General features: G+C 39.8%; 1 protein-coding gene across 1 annotated transcript in view; it reads left to right on the forward strand.

Moving 5' to 3' along the window:
- The first annotated feature begins 732 nt into the window (after positions 1-732).
- LOC137286793 (beta-1,4-N-acetylgalactosaminyltransferase bre-4-like) overlaps positions 733-20,005 on the forward strand; it is a 95,336-nt gene continuing 76,063 nt past the window's right edge. The window contains exons 1-2 of the mRNA XM_067818792.1: positions 733-1,217; positions 18,674-19,055. Of these exons, the coding sequence (XP_067674893.1) occupies positions 1,212-1,217; positions 18,674-19,055 (388 nt within the window). The 5' untranslated portion in view covers positions 733-1,211. The remainder of the gene's footprint in view (positions 1,218-18,673; positions 19,056-20,005) is intronic.

Below are 20,005 nucleotides of genomic sequence, written 5' to 3' on the forward strand. Positions count from 1 at the left end.
AGCACCAGCACCAGCACCAGCACGAGCACCAGCACCAGCACCAGCACCAGCACCAACACCAGCACCAGCACCAGCACCAGCACCAGCACCAGCACCAGCACCAGCACCAGCACCAGCACCAGCACCAGCACTCAAGTACCATTATCACCCACCCATACATACATATCATCACCCACCCACAAGTATCACCCACCCACAAGTGCCACCCATCACCCACCCGCATACACACACACACACACACACACACACACACATATATATATATATATATATATATATATATATTGACACTCTCATAGATGCACACAATCCTCAACGATACACGCAAACCTCAACGATTCACGCAAGAACACAAATTCATGCATTACACAAAGAAGAAGCCATATCCAAATAAACATCTCATGACACCTTTCAAAACAACACGCGTTTCCCAGACGTGTACTGTCAGCTTTATCCGTCCTGTAATCAATGGCCGTACAACAATCTCCGTCACAGAGCAGAAACCTGTAACGCAACAATGTCCGCAACCCGTACTGCAACAATGAATATCGATTGTTTGTCGTTAAGTAATTATAACACACGCGCGCACACACGCACACACGCATACATTTACGGACACACACCTGTCAACCCAACAAAGTAACAAAAAATTTCAAGTATACTATCGAAGATACAACATGTTGTTTTGTAAACATTAATATACAGACTGTACCTTGAATGAAAAAAAATGTGTTTAAATTATCGCTGTTCAAATGGAAAGGTTTGCTGTGGATATCAACCCACGCGTATCGCCACATTCTAGTGCACTTGTCACTGTAAAATAATTAAGTGTAGCCATATTCAAGTGGAGTTGTGATGTGACAGTGGACAGAGGCGGGATGACAGTACTGTACCCTCCAGCAAGTGTCGTGTACAAATCAGCCCTCAGCCTTAGGCCTTCCTCAACGACATGATACATCTCTCCAAACCGACTCACACAACCTATCCATAATTCATCGCCATCTCTGCCTGTACTTTTGACTTACATATTATACCCAGCTGGAACGGGACGGACCACGGGACTTCGTTCCCTGAGTGAAGGCACAGGCTTGTTACACTAATGAAGTACTGTTATCAGTAACGGGACGAAACAAAGTGGACGAAGGCCGCTATAACGAGGGACCTCCTCAGAATAGGACATCAGAACACATGCTGTAGGATACGACTCGCATATGAAGGTGGGATTATGTGTGTAACTGCTGGATATATATGAAAGCGGTAGTGTGAGTATATTTAATGTCATAGTTAGTTTTATCGTGTCGTCTGATCATTTTACCGATATGTGGGTCATACAGATAGCGGTATGTACATCTACGGAGTCCCCGTGCTCATGTACGTGGTCTTTCCATTTTGAACATACAGTACACGCCAAGCATCTACATTTTACACCTCCCCGATATAATGGGATGTGACGGTAGAAAATCAATTACTACAAACAATATCTCATAGAGGATTGCTAAAGTGAGCGCGTGGTAGACTGGTCCCAGTGAGTGTGGTGTGTTTGTTGAAGTAACGTAGTCTGAGTCACTTGTAAGTTTCCGTGATAAATATCATCCTTGTTGCTTCCCCACTGGATCAAGAACGTAAAGAACAAACAGAAATAAAACTCTCCTGGCTTTTACCAAATGCTCACGGATGACGCTATCACAAGTCTAACGTAAGAACACTTGCTTGTCGCTCAGGTCCTTCTTCACCTACGGATTGAGAACTTTATGCATGAAATTATTATGGAATTTGTGGCTAAGTATGAACAGTTGTGAAATGTTGTACATACACTAAATGGGTTACACATTGCCTTGCAAATCGTAGATGTTCCCTCTGACGGTAACGACCCATAACACCCAATAGTTGGGATATATGTAAATTTTGCAATTATGAATGATGATGCATTTATTCATTGACATATTGATAAAATATCAATCATAAAAATACCAATATCCCTAGCTTGTTTTGCCCAGTATATATAGCTGTTATCGCCAGTTTTAGAGGTTTGTTTTGAATCAAATGCTTCCCTGACCCCAGCAAGAAGATAATGAGAACGTGGGACGCATGACACATATACCTGTCTGAAACACTCCCCTCCCTCCTCCCCCACCCCTTCTCAAAAGACAAACACAAAGCACTGTCGTCTTCAAATATGGATGTTGCATTCACACAGTGATGTTGTTGACTGAGCATGTTGTCTTAATTCAACATAACGTGTGTGATAATTCATGGCGGTTGATGTATCTGCTGTAAGTGATTATTCACCACTTCTTGTAAATTATTTACGTGTTTGAATAACAACCCCCTTCCTTTGTTGATATACCATTCGTTTATCTGACGGAGGCATATAGTAGTATTTCGGAAGTTGTCATAGGACCCGCGGTCTCAGATCGGTTTCACTCCTAGAAAAGATTGAATTCATCAAACTGTGTCATACAGAGAACCCAGGTAAACATCTCACAACTTAAAACAATGACTGATCTTGTCACGGTTATTGTTGATCCTCCAGTTAACTGTAAAACTGTAAAAGTCTAGTTTATTACGATTAGTTGTGAAATGTATATGGTTCCTTGTTCGTTTCAGCCATAAATGGACAAATATCAAACTAAAAGGGATTAATCTGAGGCTTTTACCAATTCAAATACATGTGTCTAAACTTCTTCTACCTTTTTCAGTTATTAGCTGTTATTAAGTTATTAACACATTTTTACTTGTTACGACATATTTCGTTTGTACGATATATATATATAGACTTTCTCATGCTGGGCCTTTCATAGCGATTACTTCGAAAAGCACTGTGGACAATTGTATGGCCCTTTGGCGTTTAGCAGCACAGATGTTTGAAATGTCCCCATTATTAACATAAATCCAGATAGATAATATAAATCTCACATAGCTATATAATCTGAATTTGTCACAGTCATTTGCCTGGGGATGCCATCTTGACAGCTCAAATTATTTGAGTTCTGTGGTGACACAACAAACGGATCTATTTTGTAAATAGAAAGGATGAACATGTCTTCTAGAAATCAATCCAGTTTTCAGTTGACAGGTTCAGCGAGGGGGAAGAGTATCGTATCTCTCTAGGAATGGAAGCGCAAGAAGTGTTTCCTCACGTGTCATTTCCGAATATTAGCAAGACAAAGGCATCCAAGTAGACAAACGATCACAATTCTACACATGTAGTGTATGAAACAAATATATAATATAAATATGTATCTAATAATTCTCCATCTCGACGGCAGATATACATATGAAGGCAGAAGTACGTTATGATGATGTCGGACAACACATGTTTTGAATCTACACTACCAAACATCAGGCATGTGCACGTGTAAACTGACTATATAACGATATACCGGTAGGTAGGAGTATAGTTATATGGTTGTGTCAGTTATATCGGATTATCGGTGTTGTACACTAACAGGGCTATACTGATTATTGATGTTGCAGACTAATAAGGTTATGGATTATCGCTGTTGCAGACTAACGTGGATGTAGCAGTCTAACAGTGTTATGGATTATTGGTGCTGCAGACTAATTCGGTTACAGATCATCGGTGTTGCACACTAACAGGGTTACAGATCATCGGTGTTGCACACTAACAGGGTTACAGATTATCAGTGTTGCAGACTAGCAGGGTTATGGATTATTCGTGCTGCAGACTAACAAGGCTACGGTTTGCAAACTAGCATGGTTGCAGACTATTGGGGTTATAGCCTCGGTGGTACAGACTAAACTAGTTATAGACTCAAAGGTTTACAGACTATCGGTGATACGGGCTAGTGGGGTTGTAGACTACTGGTCAGAGTCATAGACGCAGAAACAGGATTACCTCCCTTGTCCTGTACTGAACGTCAATGGAGGGTTTAAACAAACAGATTACACCAAACGTGTTCAAACATTTGCAAAGGTGTAGGTCTGGTTTTGTAGAATGCCATACTAGAGATCCGCCTTATTGACCTTCACAGATAGCACAGTTGTGACCTTTAGGTTCAGTACATTTTAGAAACGAATCAGTACACAAATATTTATTATTCGATAAGACTTTGCGATAATGGGTCTCGGCATGAAGTATCGTCTACCAGTCAACAGAATTATCTGGAAAATAGTGTCACATGATTGTAGAGCTAGTGACGACTCACCTTCAAAAGTGAGGTCACAGGTCGACCTGATTACATAAAACCTCATAATGTTGATACGTCAAGTTCATCTATGTCGGACGCATGTATAGGGGATCTCATCTGGAGTTTTCAACACTCCGAAACGGGGTACATGCAATCGCTGAACAGATAGATAGATTTCAAGACAGGTGATGTCATAAATACAGTTCCATTTAACACCTTGCCAAGCTGGAAATGTCACTTGATCAACTAGTCAGTGTTAACATTGAATAATGCACTCCCAAATGGTAGGATGGTGGTCAATGAACGTATGGAATAACTCCTCTGCATTGTATATGGCGTCGTTACGACATCGTTACGACGTCGTTATGACGTTACGTTCGATGTCAGGTGATTATCTCGCTCTCTATTGTCGCATCAGGTCATTGTCACTTAATAGCCTTGTGGCAAAAGACCCGGGTTCGACCTGCGTTAAGTCCATTCTGGTGTCCCCTGGCGTGGTATTGCTAAAATGCTAAAATTTGCTAAAACAGCTTAAAACCATACTCACTGACTCATAACAGCACATTCAATATGCTTTTGGATTCCAGGCACAATTCCTTTCGGATAATGTTGCGAAAACGAAACGTCAGAATAGCAGTTTAGATAGATATAGAAACTTTGGCTTCGACACGTGGTTGATTGTTTCCTTCTCATACCACCTTTCTATGCCGTGTTGAAGAGCGCCCGGGTGTTCATTAACGTCTCATCTCACTGAAGTTTATATCATGCTAAAAATACACAGTTGTTTTACCTACAATAACCACTGTTTACAGAGCTGTGAGATGTAATATCTAAATTAACTGACGAAAATACAAATATAGATGCTTACAATGAATAATACAGGTGACACAATATATGCACTTATAATGCAAAACACTTGTTAATTCCAAACATTTGTTTAAAAAAACGCGACTAGCGGCTGATATTCTGTTGTGACGTATTAACAGTTTTGTGCGTTCCTTTACCACTGGTAATTTTCGATCCCATATTTTTAAATATGTCCTCTTTATAGCGTGCACAGAGTGGGCTATGCAACCGGTTTTGTGACCCAGATAACGGTATGTCCCCTGACCTTAAACTCAATGTGTAGGGAAACGTTTGCTTGCGAAAACAGTGGTATATTTTCTGTAATATTAACATATACATGTACGAGATAGTATAGTTTAAGGTATATTCGAATACAACACCCTATACGAGCTGTGAAGGGTGAGGATGAAGCGAGGGGGAGGGGGATGGGGGATGGATGGGGGAGAGCAATAATTAGGCCATGACATTTAGGCAAAGTTATAGTTGAGTAACTCAGTAATGCGACATATTCTTAGGGTCCATGCCACAAAGATAAGTCTATTATGTATCTTAGGTTGTCCTTGTCGACCACTACTGTTAGTTCCGGTCTTGTACCATGGGAACGCCTTCGATACGGCATTCGTTCTTCAGTTCCATGGGTAGATCGGTGTTTACAATTCTTGAGGTTTCAAAAAGTTTCATTGTAGCATGTTATTATTAGTGTCTTCATTATGTAAACTTTCTCATGATCCTTTCCAAGGCCATGATTAAGTAGAACATCAATAGATGGGGAATGAAGCAAGTGGTTGATACGGTATAGTGCGTTTGTTAGGGAAAATCCCGCGAAAGCGTCACAGACACAGAACAGATAGATATCTACGCGCATACGCACGCACACGCACACGCACACGCACACGCACACGCACACGCACACGCACACGCACACGCACACGCAACATATATACGTGCAGTAAACGTCAGCGTGGCGTTGAACTCCACTGACAATATGTAGACCATGTAGGTTTCACTCCATGAATATCAGTTTGAAAAGCCACCAGTAACAAGATCACGAGGAAATGCAGAAAAAGTGCTCAGGTTATGTCAGGATATACTTCATAAATGAACAACTTTTTTATTCAGGTGATGTTCATCCATAAACTTAGTCCTCATCTGACTCTCAAACTTCTAAAAATACCACATACAGAGGTTACTCTGGTTATGGTGTGTAACGAACATCCCTTGAGTATCTCAGTAATGATAAATTCAATCAACTGCAAACCTATTTATTTCGATTAAGTTCCAAAGGCGTTGATTAGAATGTCTTGGCGTTCATGTTTATTAGTCTTAACAGCTCTGAACTTTGACCGACGCAATTAGCACACAGTTATGAACATAACAGTAAAACGGTATAATGGTATAATGGAACACACGTCCTGGGCTTGTGTAGCATCGGTAAGGAAAATGCAAATTACAAGCAAGAACATGCTCATCCCCGTGACGGACGTCACAATGTCAATAACAGACATGTGTCAATGGTGTATGTTACGCCATGCAGTGTAGCTACCTTCTTGATGAGAAAGTTTCTTTCAAGAGTGAGTGAGTGAGTATAGTTTTACACCGCACTCAGCAATATTCCAGCTATAATCGAGTCTGAACCAAACAATCCAGTGATCAACAGCATGAGCATCGATCTGAGCAATTGGGAACCGATGACATGTGTCAAACAAGTAAGCGAACTTGACCACCCGATCCCGTTACTCGCCTCTGACGACAAGCATAGTCGCCTTTCATAGCAAACATGGGTTGCTGAAGGCCTATTCTACCCCGGGACCTTCACGGGTCTCATTCAAGAGGGTAAGTTATTACAAAGTGTGTGGAATCTACTCAACTTTGATTGATGAGTTGATGTTAATCCCATTCGGTAATCCCCATTGTATTGTGCATATCCTGCCATGTCGTCTCTGTGTCATCCCTCATTAATTACTGTGCTTATATTTATGATCCAATCCATGTCATCTGACCCTGGCTACATACGTCGTAGTCCAGAGACGAGGAAGGGAAGGTGTCACTCTGAACCTTGCGAGGATTATTCTAGTCGCTCTGGTGCATCCCCACAACAATCACTAGACAATACAATAGACTTTGACACCACAACAGCCGCTGACACCATATGCTGACCTAGAACATAACTGCTAATCCTAGTAGGTGAGACTTATCTAGAACACTGATTTAATAATTCTTATGTGTCTCTCCCAATTCTGGTTGTTTTAACACTAGACGCAATACATGCGCATTATGTGTACATCATGACAAGGTAAGACATAAATGCGAACAATCTATCATAATTACAAGAAACATGTGATAATCATGATGAAGAGGTAAATTTTATAGTTTTACTTTGTAACAGATACGATCTCGTGAAAATCTGTGTGAGAAATGGTCTTCACGAACCCACGTTTAACATGAGATACGACTAACGGGATCAGGTGGCCAAGCTAGCTGACTTGGTTGACACCTGTCCCTATTGCGTGGGTTGATGTTCATGCTATTGATCACTGGGTTATTTGATCCAGTTTCGATTACATGCATACCCGGATGTAGCGTGAATATTGCTGAGTGTGGTGTTTAACAACAACCAACCAACCAAACTGGAAACAGATGCAAGCTGAGAGACAAGTAAATAGTTGCTCATATTATTTTTATCTCTTGAATTATATCTGTTTGTTTCCAAGATGATAGACCCATACAACAACAGATGCATAACTTTTGATGCGACTATCGGCGAGATATATGGGACATGCTCAGCCATTGCCTCATATTATGATTTTTCTATTTGATATGAATATTGATATGCGTTGGCCACCGTTGTAAAGAACAATTACATACTATTAAAAACGTGGTTTCATAAATATCGCCTAATATATGAACCGTTTCCTCTCCAACAATATACCATTCTTTAAAGTCAGTATAGCCTGTGTGCACACTTTAACTGCTATATCTAATATCACGATCCAGAAATAATCAATACTGATATGCTTTAGTGTGCTCGCGGGTATACTTAATATTATAGAGAAGAAACTGTTCTTCGTCAGCGAGGAAATCACCTCCGCTCATTCAAAGGCTACACCAGTACTTGGCTGAACATCAGATCTCCGGTGTACGTATAAGTGGTTGTTCTATATTGTGTTAGGAAATCAATGTATATTGTTTGTGCGTTGCGTAGCATACACGTGCATATGGGGTTCTAATCTAGAATACAATGGGGTTCTAATCTAGAATATGTTACTGAACCTACTACAGACAGCTGTCAAAGCCGGCATCTGTCCAATCCGGCAAGTTATCAAAATCACAGTCCCGTTCTTGGCTTGTACATTTATCATCAGCCCTATAATCCGGCACATTGTTCAAAGCGGATTATTTTTTCAGTCCCAATAGGTGGCGGTTTAGACAGCTTCCACTGTATTTCTTCAGTCCCAATGGGTGCCGGTTTAGACAACCTGCATTGTACACTGATTTGGATTATATATGTTTGGAATCACTCTTCATAGAAAAATATTGTTTGTGTCCTTTAAGTGGACCTATTCAGCATTTAAAGTGCTATTGCTTGAGTCAGATCAAATGGGTGATCCAATAATGTAACGGCTTAATAACGCCGACATGTAACTAATAGAATTTGGAACAGAGACAATCAAGTGTTAGATATTATGAGCAAAGTTCCATTATGTTAGGGTACAGTGACATGCCTGACCCCCGACCGCTTTGATCTCCTGGCGGCGTCTTGTCGGAGCTAAACATTCATGCATCCTGTTCGACTTTAGCTGTTGAGGGGATTAACTCTTCGTTTTATATTTAGTTATACTAAAATGTATGCATTCCTTAAAACTATATACCGTTATGATACTAGGTATTTTTTATATGACAATCTCTATAATTAAATATCATAACGATATCCAGAAATGTAATGAGCATTATATTTGGAAATTGGTCTTTAATGTGCATTTGTCTGTCCACCCACGTGCCCATTCTTCCATCCATCATTCATCTACCCATTCATTCATCGAGATTCATTCGTCCGTCCATCACCCATCTACCCATCCATCCATCGTCCATCCATCATCAGCCTCATTTACATGGCATTCCCTGAATTAACTCTGAAAGCAAGTTTCATTTGTTATCACTTGTCATAGTGTTTAGTTCCGCGAAGTAGCAGTTATTGAAGTCTGTATCGACTTGTCATATCAATAATCCGATGTACTGATCCAAACCGACACGCGATATTAAGAGATTAAATCGACTGAATCCTATATTATTTTCACCTGACGATGTGCACTAATCTCATGTCTAGGTAAGAAAAGACGGTCCCCAGCATGCGCAGACGCGACTAAATGGTTAGAACGGTCAGGTCCGGTGACTTTGTACACTATGACTTCCTGTCCCGTCTGCGTTCTAGGATATCAATCACCGGGTCGTTTAACTGAGGTTCCGTTAGTTTTTACAGTCCTCTAAATTTCACGAGTGACGGCGTTCATGGACAAAAACTATCAGTACCTTATACAATCATACAATCAACAGTCAATCAATGTGAATACCAGCTAAGTACGTTTACGTGCGTGCGTGCGTGCGTGCGTGTGTATGTGTATATGTGTGTGTGTGTGAGAGAGAGAGAGAAAGAGAGAAAGAGAAAGAAAGAGAGACTGGGCCTTACTCACTCAAATAAGTATAAGTAAGGAAATAATAAACACAACTCATGTCATGCGAAAGCTGTCTTGTGTACTCAAATTGTGGACAACACTTAAATGTACAGTAACTACATATCTGACAACATCCTTACCTGTTCTCAGTAAGTACCAGCATCTCAAAAACAAGCACCTGCCCGATCCAGAAAGTTGTCAACACTGACATAAAATCTCAGTCCCATCCGTTGTTTGTACATTTATCATCAGCTCTGTAATCCGGCACATTGTCTAACCGGATATTTTCCAGCTCCAGTGTGTGCAGGTTTAAACAGCTTCTACATTAGACAGCTTAGTGTATTAGGAATGTGACAACCTTGTCTACGTTAGGTAACTGACAACCCCTTTTCAAGCGCTCCATAAGTGACAACCTTTGGACTCATTTGATTATGCCGGAGGAACCAAACTCGTCTCGAGCTTCGTGCAATATAGTGAAAATGGGGAAATCTCGAGCTTTGCATTGAGAGGCAATGGTGCAATGGTCACACTGCGCAAGGATGCTTGGTATAACATACGTTTAAGTTTCTGTAAAACCCCTTCATTTTATACGTGCAAAAACAGTACAAGCCCGAAACTTTGGTTTTTTTTAAGATCATTGACGATCACTGATTACATTTTGCTTAAAACTTTGACTTTTTGTGCTCAGGATGACGGTCGAGTATGACATGATGTTAAGGCTTGGGGCGGTGTGGTAGCCTAGTGGTAAAAACATTCGTTCGTCACGCCGACTTCCTATATGGGTACTATGTGTGAAGTCCATTTCCAGCCCAGGTGCTCGTAATGTGATACGTCAGGTATATATCACATGACATATCCAAATGTTTGTCATGTCATATATAAAGATATATAAGACATGACATAGCCAGGTTTGTATCATGGCATACTTCAACGTGTACATCACATGACACATTCAGGTGTTCATCATGCCCTACGTCAAGGTATATGTCACATCACATTTACAGATGTTCATCATGTTATAAGTCAAGGGGTATATCACATGATATATTCAGTTGTTCATCACGTGATACATCAATGTATGTATCCCATTGCATACCAAGGTGTATATCATATCTTACTACATGACATATCAACGTATGTACCATGTCCTACGTCAAGGTATATGTCACATGACACATCCAGGTGTTCATCATGCCCTACGTCAAGGTATATGTCACATGACACATCCAGGTGTTCATCATGTCCTACGTGAAGGTATATGTCACATGACACATCCAGGTGTTCATCATGTCCTACGTCAAGGTATATGTCACATGACACATCCAGGTGTTCATCATGTCCTACGTGAAGGTATATGTCACATGACACATCCAGGTGTTCATCATGTCCTACGTCAAGGTACATGTCACATGACACATCCAGGTGTTCATCATGTCCTACGACATGACACATCAAGATATGTACCCTGTGATTCGTCACGCACGATGGGCAATCGTGAGTTGTGTGTTCTCCTAATGAAGTACGTCACGCACGGTTTCTGTCATTCAGAGAACAATGCACAGTCATGGCTACTGTTTTGTTTCTGGCCATGCAAGTCCTCAGTATTCTGCAACAATCTAAATGAGTAGAACTAATACGTGCCTTAAGGGATTTTGAATTATGCATTTCCGTTTAATAATTACAGCAAAATGTTCAGGTTACCATCGTATATAGTTACTGACTCGAATCTATTGTGTCGCTTATGAATACGTAAAGTTGCTCGGCAACAGTACGTGTGTGACTTCACTCGAATGAAATACATTTAGAGTTTGCCATGTACATCTGATATTTTCAGCAACTGATACAAAAACTATTACAAGACACAGGCCCTTGTGTATTTGGAAGGATTAAATAGTTTTTGAAAAATCTATACAAATTTTAGATGACCCCCGACTCAAAATTCTTCACAGTACATTAGATAATGGTGTATTGTACAATGACGTATTTTGAGTCGGGGTTATCTCAAAAACCAATATTGTTTTAAAATCTTTAATTCCCACCAAAAAACAAAACAAAAAAACCCAGGAGGGCATGTGGTAACACACTGCCCACGAGATGCGTTTCAGGAAACGCCATATGTGAAAAGTCACGTGATATTTCCGTTGACTGTGATGCGCATATCACGTGACAGTCGCTATTGTCAACCTGCAAGTGATGTCATTCGTAGTCTAATCAGGAAGTATTGTCTGATCTTGAATGGTGTAGTCAGTTCAGTACCGCGTACATTGAACCTATGAATAGAATGGATCAACTACAAACTGGGGCGACATTAAATGGTCTATTAGGTGTGCTGTCACGTCCAAGGGCATTGGTATGCAAGGAATGACAGCAGTACTGATACACCCTCCCCCAGATGATACACCTACTGTGCATCTACTACTGCTGCAACAATGACTTCAACAACTGTTAATACTCCTGCCACAACTACTGTTCAGGATTCAGGATTCATGATTCAGGATTTTATATTCTCATAAATCATACAAAATGATATAGTGAACATACATGTTTTGGATGGATACAATGTGCAATTATGACTACTATGCATATAAGTATAATATAGATGTGCAACTAAAACATGGATAATACAAGTTTAGTTAAATATGACATTTTTTACCAAAGGATGATAGTCAGATTTCATAAGGAATATATATTTACCAATATGGTGATTATTGCAAAAATGGCTAGGGAGAATACGTTTCCTTACATCATCTAGATAGGATAATATGAAATTCGTCACATATAGCGTTGTGGTTACAGATTGTACATAGCCTATTGTCTGTGTTAATATTACACCGGTTTCAATCGATAATCTGTCATTACACGTTTTCAGTTTATTTACCAAACACGTTGCTTCACTACTACTGTTACTACTGCTGCTATAACTACTGTTGCTGCTGCTGCTATAACTGCTGTTGCTGCTGCTGCTGCTATAACTACCGTTACTACTGTTGCTATAACTACTGTTGCTGCTGCTGTGACTACAGTTAATACTGCTGGTATACTACTGTTGCGCTTTTGATTGATGCACCAAACATGATTACTCACGGAACCAGTATCACAACCACTACGAGAGTTACAAATGAGATTGGGTACACAATCAATGCACAGTTTCGAAATAATAAATGAAAATCAAAATTAATATAATCACGTGGCAACCACGAGGGCGTCATCTTCGCCATGGGCGACAGATGTCACAGTAATTATAAGTTTTCATCACTCGCTTTATAACGAGGACACTGGACATGTATGTGTGAAGCACGTATACGGTACAGACCATTACCCATTTACTCAGTGTACATTTAGAACAGATAAATATTCGTCCTGTAATCGCCACATTGTAACGGACCAATTCGTATCTCCACAGAATTGTTCTTTAGAACAGAATCGTGTTCTTCTGATCACTCACGCTGACTAACACCATTAAATAAGTATACTGAACAGCAAAAGAAACGCAACTCTGTTTTTTTTGTTGCTAAATAGAAGACGTAAACATGAACGCTTACTTTTATCAGATTTCATTTTTTCGAAACTTGCGTTTCTTTTGCTGCCGGTATACCTGCCAGAACTGCCACATTGATATGCATGTGTCCAAACAAATCCCGCATGATTTGCATATGTCCGACGGAAATGGCCCTGCATATTACAATGTCATTATTTCCAGCGGGAGCGTACATCCTTGTTTAACAGACCTTTCAATATTATTCTGGCCATAGGTACTTTAGAGGTCATACACAGGTCTCCGCTTTATAAAATAGTATTCTGGTCATACTGTGGTATGCTAACCGTACAATACTACAGAGGCTTAGCTATGCGATCCTAGTCATACAGTGCATTATCGTCCATGCAACAATGTTTTCGCTATACTGATCATATTATATTGTTCCATAAGTACCGCACATTAAGTACTGTGTTGGTCATGTTGTAATATGTCAAATATACAGTACTATACTGTAGAATGGGCCTGTGGGCGCCACTACAAGAAATAACGATTGATTGATTGATTAATTGATTGATTGATTGATTGATTGATTGATTGATTGATTGATTGACTGACTGATTGATTGATTGATTGATTGATTGATTGATTGATTGATTGATTGATTGATTGATTGATTGATTGATTGATTGATTGATTGATTGATTGATTGATTGATTGATTGATATACTGTTCATACAACAATATGCTGGTCATACTAAAGTTAAATATAACAAAGCCGCAAATGATTTTATCAATAACAATTTCTCATTAACACAAAGAGCATCTTATTGTGATACAGGGGTATCGTGGTAGCCTAGTGGGTAAGGCGTTCACTCGTCAAGCTGAAGACCTGGGTTCGATTCGCCACATGGGTGCATTATGTGAAGCCCATTATAGTGTCCCTCGCCGTGATATTGGTGAAATATTGCTACATGCGGCGTAAAATAGCACTCATTGTAATACAAACTTGGGTAACTTGGTTCCAACTGCTGGCTAACGACCCAATTTAGCTTGTCGGTAGAAACAACGTAACATGATCAGGTGGTTTGTCGATACCGGGTCCTCGTGCCCCTACACTGTGGATCGTTGATCACTATGTGTAGAAGAAAACCACAAATAGGAGGGTTTACAAGGGATTGTGAATCCTGTGAGGGGGTGGGGTTGGGGGTGGTGTGTGTGTGTGTGTGTGTGTGTGTGTGTGTGTGTGTGTATGTGTGTGTATGTGTGTGTGTGTGTCCCGAGTAGGAGTGGTTTCTCCAACGTATCAACCGTTTTTGTGTGAAATATCTTTTAAAATAATATAAAACGATCGATATCACATGGTCCAGTACTTTCATGAAAAGCTCGTGCATTACACCTACTGCATGTGAGCTGCCCTGTCTCATTCTTCACAGCCATCCTTTGCAGCCTAGTGGATAAAACCGCCAAGCTAGAGAGTAAAGGATTTCAGGGTTTATTGGAAGATTCCAACAATGTGATATTTTACAAATTTTGTTATCAATTTTGAACTCAACAAATTAAAAAACATTGAATCTGTTGCCTTGTAGTTAAAACATGTTCTCCTCATACATTGTTCCTATAAGTCTCGTGACTATGAGGTTAACAATTGCAATTTTATTGCAATTGTACAATAGGTCATTTGACCCATAACACCGAAATTAACAATCTTCGCAATAGCCACAGTCACAATAGTCGAAGTCCTGTTTGCCGAAACTTACAATGTTAGAGTGTTACCGTTATCTATTGCACACATGTTAGATGAAACCCCGACACAAGTGATACCCGTTAGATGAAGCACGAGTGATGTTACGGTGATGGCAAATCATGTGTCATTATCTGGCGGTGTTTGGTATTCGGACCAACCACTATCGGATTGCGTGAGACTGATTTTGGAACAGCTTTCAAGGGTACAATGAAGGTACAATGTATTTTCTTCTGGTATTGTTAAATAATTCCAAGCTGGCGAGGTTGATAAACTAAGCTATCACCATGTCAAAAAAACTTTCAAACTTTTTCCTTAATATACGAATATAAAAAATTAAAGAACCTTGATACAGGATGAATCCGAAATGTTACAGTATTTGTTGCGCCCCTGTGTATACACTGCCATATAAATGACAATAATCACATGTGGACAAGGATTAAAACCACATACGTACTCGAAATGTTTTCACTTAAAAACAGTCACTGTGACGTTGCAAACTTAATAATTACACAATGTTATTTAAAAGAGGTCAAGTGTAACACATGTTGTTTGGGATTACACGTTCCTAGTAAACTACAGATTCTTGTTCTTGTCTTTGGTTGACTCCCATCCAGGGTAGGTGGCGGACATTGTGCGCTGGCGGCTTTAATGGGGCTCAACCCAAGGAAGGACAGCGTAATCCCCAATATAACATATCTTGTGAGCTTCCGTCGAATAAGCGTTTCTTGACTGTTCCGTACTGATCTATTATCAAACACAGGTGTGTGTTTTTTCTGCACTTGAATATGTTAGTTATACTTAGTGTGTTCAGTTGGTAATCGGTACCTGATATATTCTGTGCACGTGTTCTAACAGTCAGAATTTAAGACAAGAGAGATTCGTTGTTAGCATAATCTTGATACGATAAAAGGAGTAAAATAATGGGTTGTTGTATTGTCCTACAATGAGATGCTATCACCTACGAACCCAACCACAGGCCTCAAGCTGTGATAACTCTTGTAGATGGCGGTGATAACATCGGATTGCCCATGGCATACTTTTGGATTCTCTTGTTTGCGACTGAGATGATAGGTGGTGGAAATAAAGGTAATTGCTGATTTATAAAATTGTTCTCAGTGTGTTGCCATGTGTGCTTTTGTTTGTGTCATCGATAATGTTTGGACACGTTTTGTAGGGTTATACTAAAGTGTTGACAATTGTTATGTTGTGGAGCGAACGTACGTTTGAATCGACGGTGACAAAACAGTGATTTCAGGTTTTATTAAGAATCTATTTATGAAAACAAATGAATATATACTCCATTTAAGGGACAGGATTATTACCTGGCACAGGATATAAAATACGTCCTGTACATGAAGAGGAGAGAGATGAACGTTTTAGGAAAGGTGTACAGATATATTCTGATCGTACAAACCTCCCTGATGTTCTAAAGCTTGAAGTAATTATAGTGATTATTATATTGTTTTACACACTGCTAGAACCTGCAATCTTATCGTATCGAAAGGACGTCACCCTATACATACAATTAACACTATCCAGCCTTATCTCCTTCACACCAACCCCTTCTCTAAGAACAGTTAACCTGGCGTTAACGTTCTTCTTTGGTGTCCGACATTCAACGCCTAACTGTGCTGCGAGAGGTGTAATGGACTGGAAGTCTAGCCAAATAGAGACTCGAATGTTTTCGTTACTTCAAAGTTTGGTATGAAATAGAACCTACTTAAAATGTGACTTAAATATGAACAATTTCCTTCTTGCCGATCCAAAGTTGAATAATATCGAAAACCACCTTTTTCATAATTTCTAAGCGTTATATTCAAAATTGTCATTATAACAAGACTATTCGCATATTTACTCAATTACAACTACAAAGTATAATCACAACATAGAAAAAAATCATTCCCGGAGACGAAATTTACAGAAAAATGGGCCCCCTTACAAATATACGAACTGCATCGTTTATTTCACAGAACATGTGGTGAATGATTTTTCACTAATGCAGTTGTTGAAGTGTCACACAGTTACCTCACAAATCAGGGGAATACAGAGCATTGCATTGATTTGCATCCAAGCAATATATCCCAGAGATGCTTCTGTTGTGAGGCTGTGTGTGAACAAATAAGACTGTCAAGTGAAGTTTCAGTTCATGGAACCATCCAACAGCGGAATATTTAGATCATTGTGATTGGTTAACTCAATAATTATCAACAGAATGCTATCGTATATATTTACATATACACCAGCCGATCAACACAGACATTGGTGAAAGTTTGTATATGACGTAAACTAGTTAAGCTACCGAGGCGTGTTAAAATATAGTGTGAGAAGTAAATTGTAGCAAACTGGTGCAGTTTCAGGATCTATATTTTCTTTTGGAATTTTAAACCCTGAAAGGCTATGTACAATGCCAACAAAAAAAAACAGTAAAAAACAATGCACAGGATTTGTGCAAAAGTATAATTCTTGAGATGTCTCAAGATATACCCTTGTAATAACCTCTTTGGATCAATACACTTCTCTCACATGTTGTATATGTAGCTTTGATTAATAACGATATGTAAAATAGATATGTAAAATAGATATGTAAAATAGATAATTTTATGTAAAATAGATTAATACATTGTATGAATCAATACCCGAAACTCAATAGCAAATGTGATAATTTTATATCTGTATAGACAGTGTTGTATAATCAGAACCACTATCGATATACTTTGCATTGTGATTGATTTGTCGTATTTATATAACATTGTCAAGGCAAATTGTTAACCGTAACAAAATATTGGATAGATAGGGGCGACTGTTCTTAAAGTTTACGCTAGGGGGCGACGAGTGACGAATGTCTCAGCATGACCTACTATAGCAAGAAGTAGACATTTTATTGACGGATCACCAACAAGGGAGGTAACTCGAACACCCTAACGTAAAATCAGCACGCGTTGTTCGATCACACGTCTTCCCAAGTTACGTTTAAAAATACATACTTCTAAGCGAGGTTAAAGTAAACCATACAAAGTGAGAAACGATAACAGGCGGTGGTCGTGTATCAAACGATATTTCAAGGAATTAGCCACCAATAGTTTTCTTAAAATCAATTTTCATTGTCACGTAAAGTGGCGCATAAAAAGATTGCGTCTTGGATCATTAGACAAGCAGAACAGTACTATAAACATCATTTCATCGAACTCCACAAAGCACAATCAATGCACAAGTGGTGCCCATTAGTCAATGTTTCTAAAGCTATAGACATTTTTTACATGACAATAACATGCTGTCAGTCACGAAAGCTAATATTGACATCAAAGGCTTACAGAAAAACGTTTTATCAATATCAACATTCAAACACGTGTTTTCTTTTTCACGTTCTTGTTGAACTGCCTTTGAAAAATACCCAAGAAACTATTCAGTCCGTAGGAGGCAGTGCCACGGAACATTCTCCAACAAGAACACAATGGCGGCACATATAAGGAATCACTCTGGCGGTGGTGCGATTGGGTAGCCTTGTGGTTAAAGCGTTCGATGGTCACGCCGAATCGTTGGTTCGATTCCCCTCATGGGCACAATGTGTGAAGCCCATTTCTGGCGTCTCACGCAGTGATATCGCTGGAATATTGCTAAAAGCGTAGTAAAACCCAACTCACTCACTCACGCAGTTTACCAGCTAGATGTTGTAAAGATTTGCTTGGTCTATTACGTGTTTGATGGTTCGAAATTTGGGTTTAAGATATTATAACTTCAATTTTTATGTCAAACTGAACTTTCACACTGTTTTCTTCATTTCCAGATGGACAACGACCAGGGCATAAACCACCAGAAACCCCAACACACAAAGATTCGACGTCTCGTCCCATACGCCGTCAGTCATGAGGGAATTCTGTGGGAGGATGACAACCGATTACTGACGATTGTCTCCCTTTACGTCCTCGGTCTCATAGGGGTGTTCATCTTCATCTTCCTCCTGTGCCACTTCTTGAAGGACTCCGGACTGTCCCAGCTCGGCCAGAGCGACTATATAGACATTGGCAATGTGGCCTTATATAACGAAGTGTATACAAACAGGATCATTGATATAATTCGCACATCGGAGCGGGAATACCAGTCCACTAAAACTAGTCCCGTGTCTACCAGACGCAAACATGGGCAACTATGTGATACCTCTGAAATAAGTAAGTGAATCAAATCTTATCTTGTAAGCCTTAACTCTACTGATGCGTCTCCGTATCACCATCAATAGTTATCCAGGATTCTATCCTATAATAATTATCTTGGATCCATTTCGATTTAACTCCCTGTTAAACGTCATTCAATCACGACGCGAAGCATAGCGTCCAATCAAGTGACTCCCCTGAGCAAGAGAACTGCTTCTGGTATCAGATGTTCCATGACAAGTGTATATATTTAAAAAATACAGTTCTGCATCTAAACTGCGCGACCGCCAAATATGACTCTACTAGACCGCACCAAATGTTCGACCATGATTGGCTGTCAGAGCTATTTATGGTCGTAATAACTGGCTAATTTTGGGATGTTTAGATCGCAAATTTGATTTTCTTGCTTGTATTATCTTTTCCTTATTGTCAACTGACAACCATGAGACCATTAAAAAGGTGTGAACCGTTTTTTGTAACCGGAAGTACTAAGGTCTCGCGAAGTGCCGTCACCTGCTTATGTACCCTATTCTCTAGAAAGTTGGGACTTGGAGACGTCACTTCCGTTGAATGAGATTAGAAAAGCGCACAACCTTTGATGTTCTGTGCCCACGTTAATCTGTGATCTGAGGTACAGTTCAACAACAGAACGCTGTGGCACTCCCCAGACATGCCATTGCCCAAGGGAGAGGCGGCGGAGGTCTGTTGGATGATGTTGTTTTGAGTAGGGTAAACCAGTAATACAAGTATACCAGGTCTCCAGGCTGTGACACATAGTCCCACGAAGACACGTGTAGATTTAGAGAGTCAGACAGTCAGAAAGATTTTTGTGGAGTCAAAACATCCGCGACATATTTTGAGATCTGTTACCAAACGTTATAGCAGCTACGTAATACGCTGTAACCGTCTGGAATACGCCTGTAGGATTTCTGTCACTGTACAAACTGTAAAGTATATATATATGGCCA

This window comes from Haliotis asinina, chromosome 6 (assembly GCF_037392515.1).
Source record: "Haliotis asinina isolate JCU_RB_2024 chromosome 6, JCU_Hal_asi_v2, whole genome shotgun sequence".
NCBI classification, from domain to species: Eukaryota; Metazoa; Mollusca; class Gastropoda; order Lepetellida; family Haliotidae; genus Haliotis; species Haliotis asinina.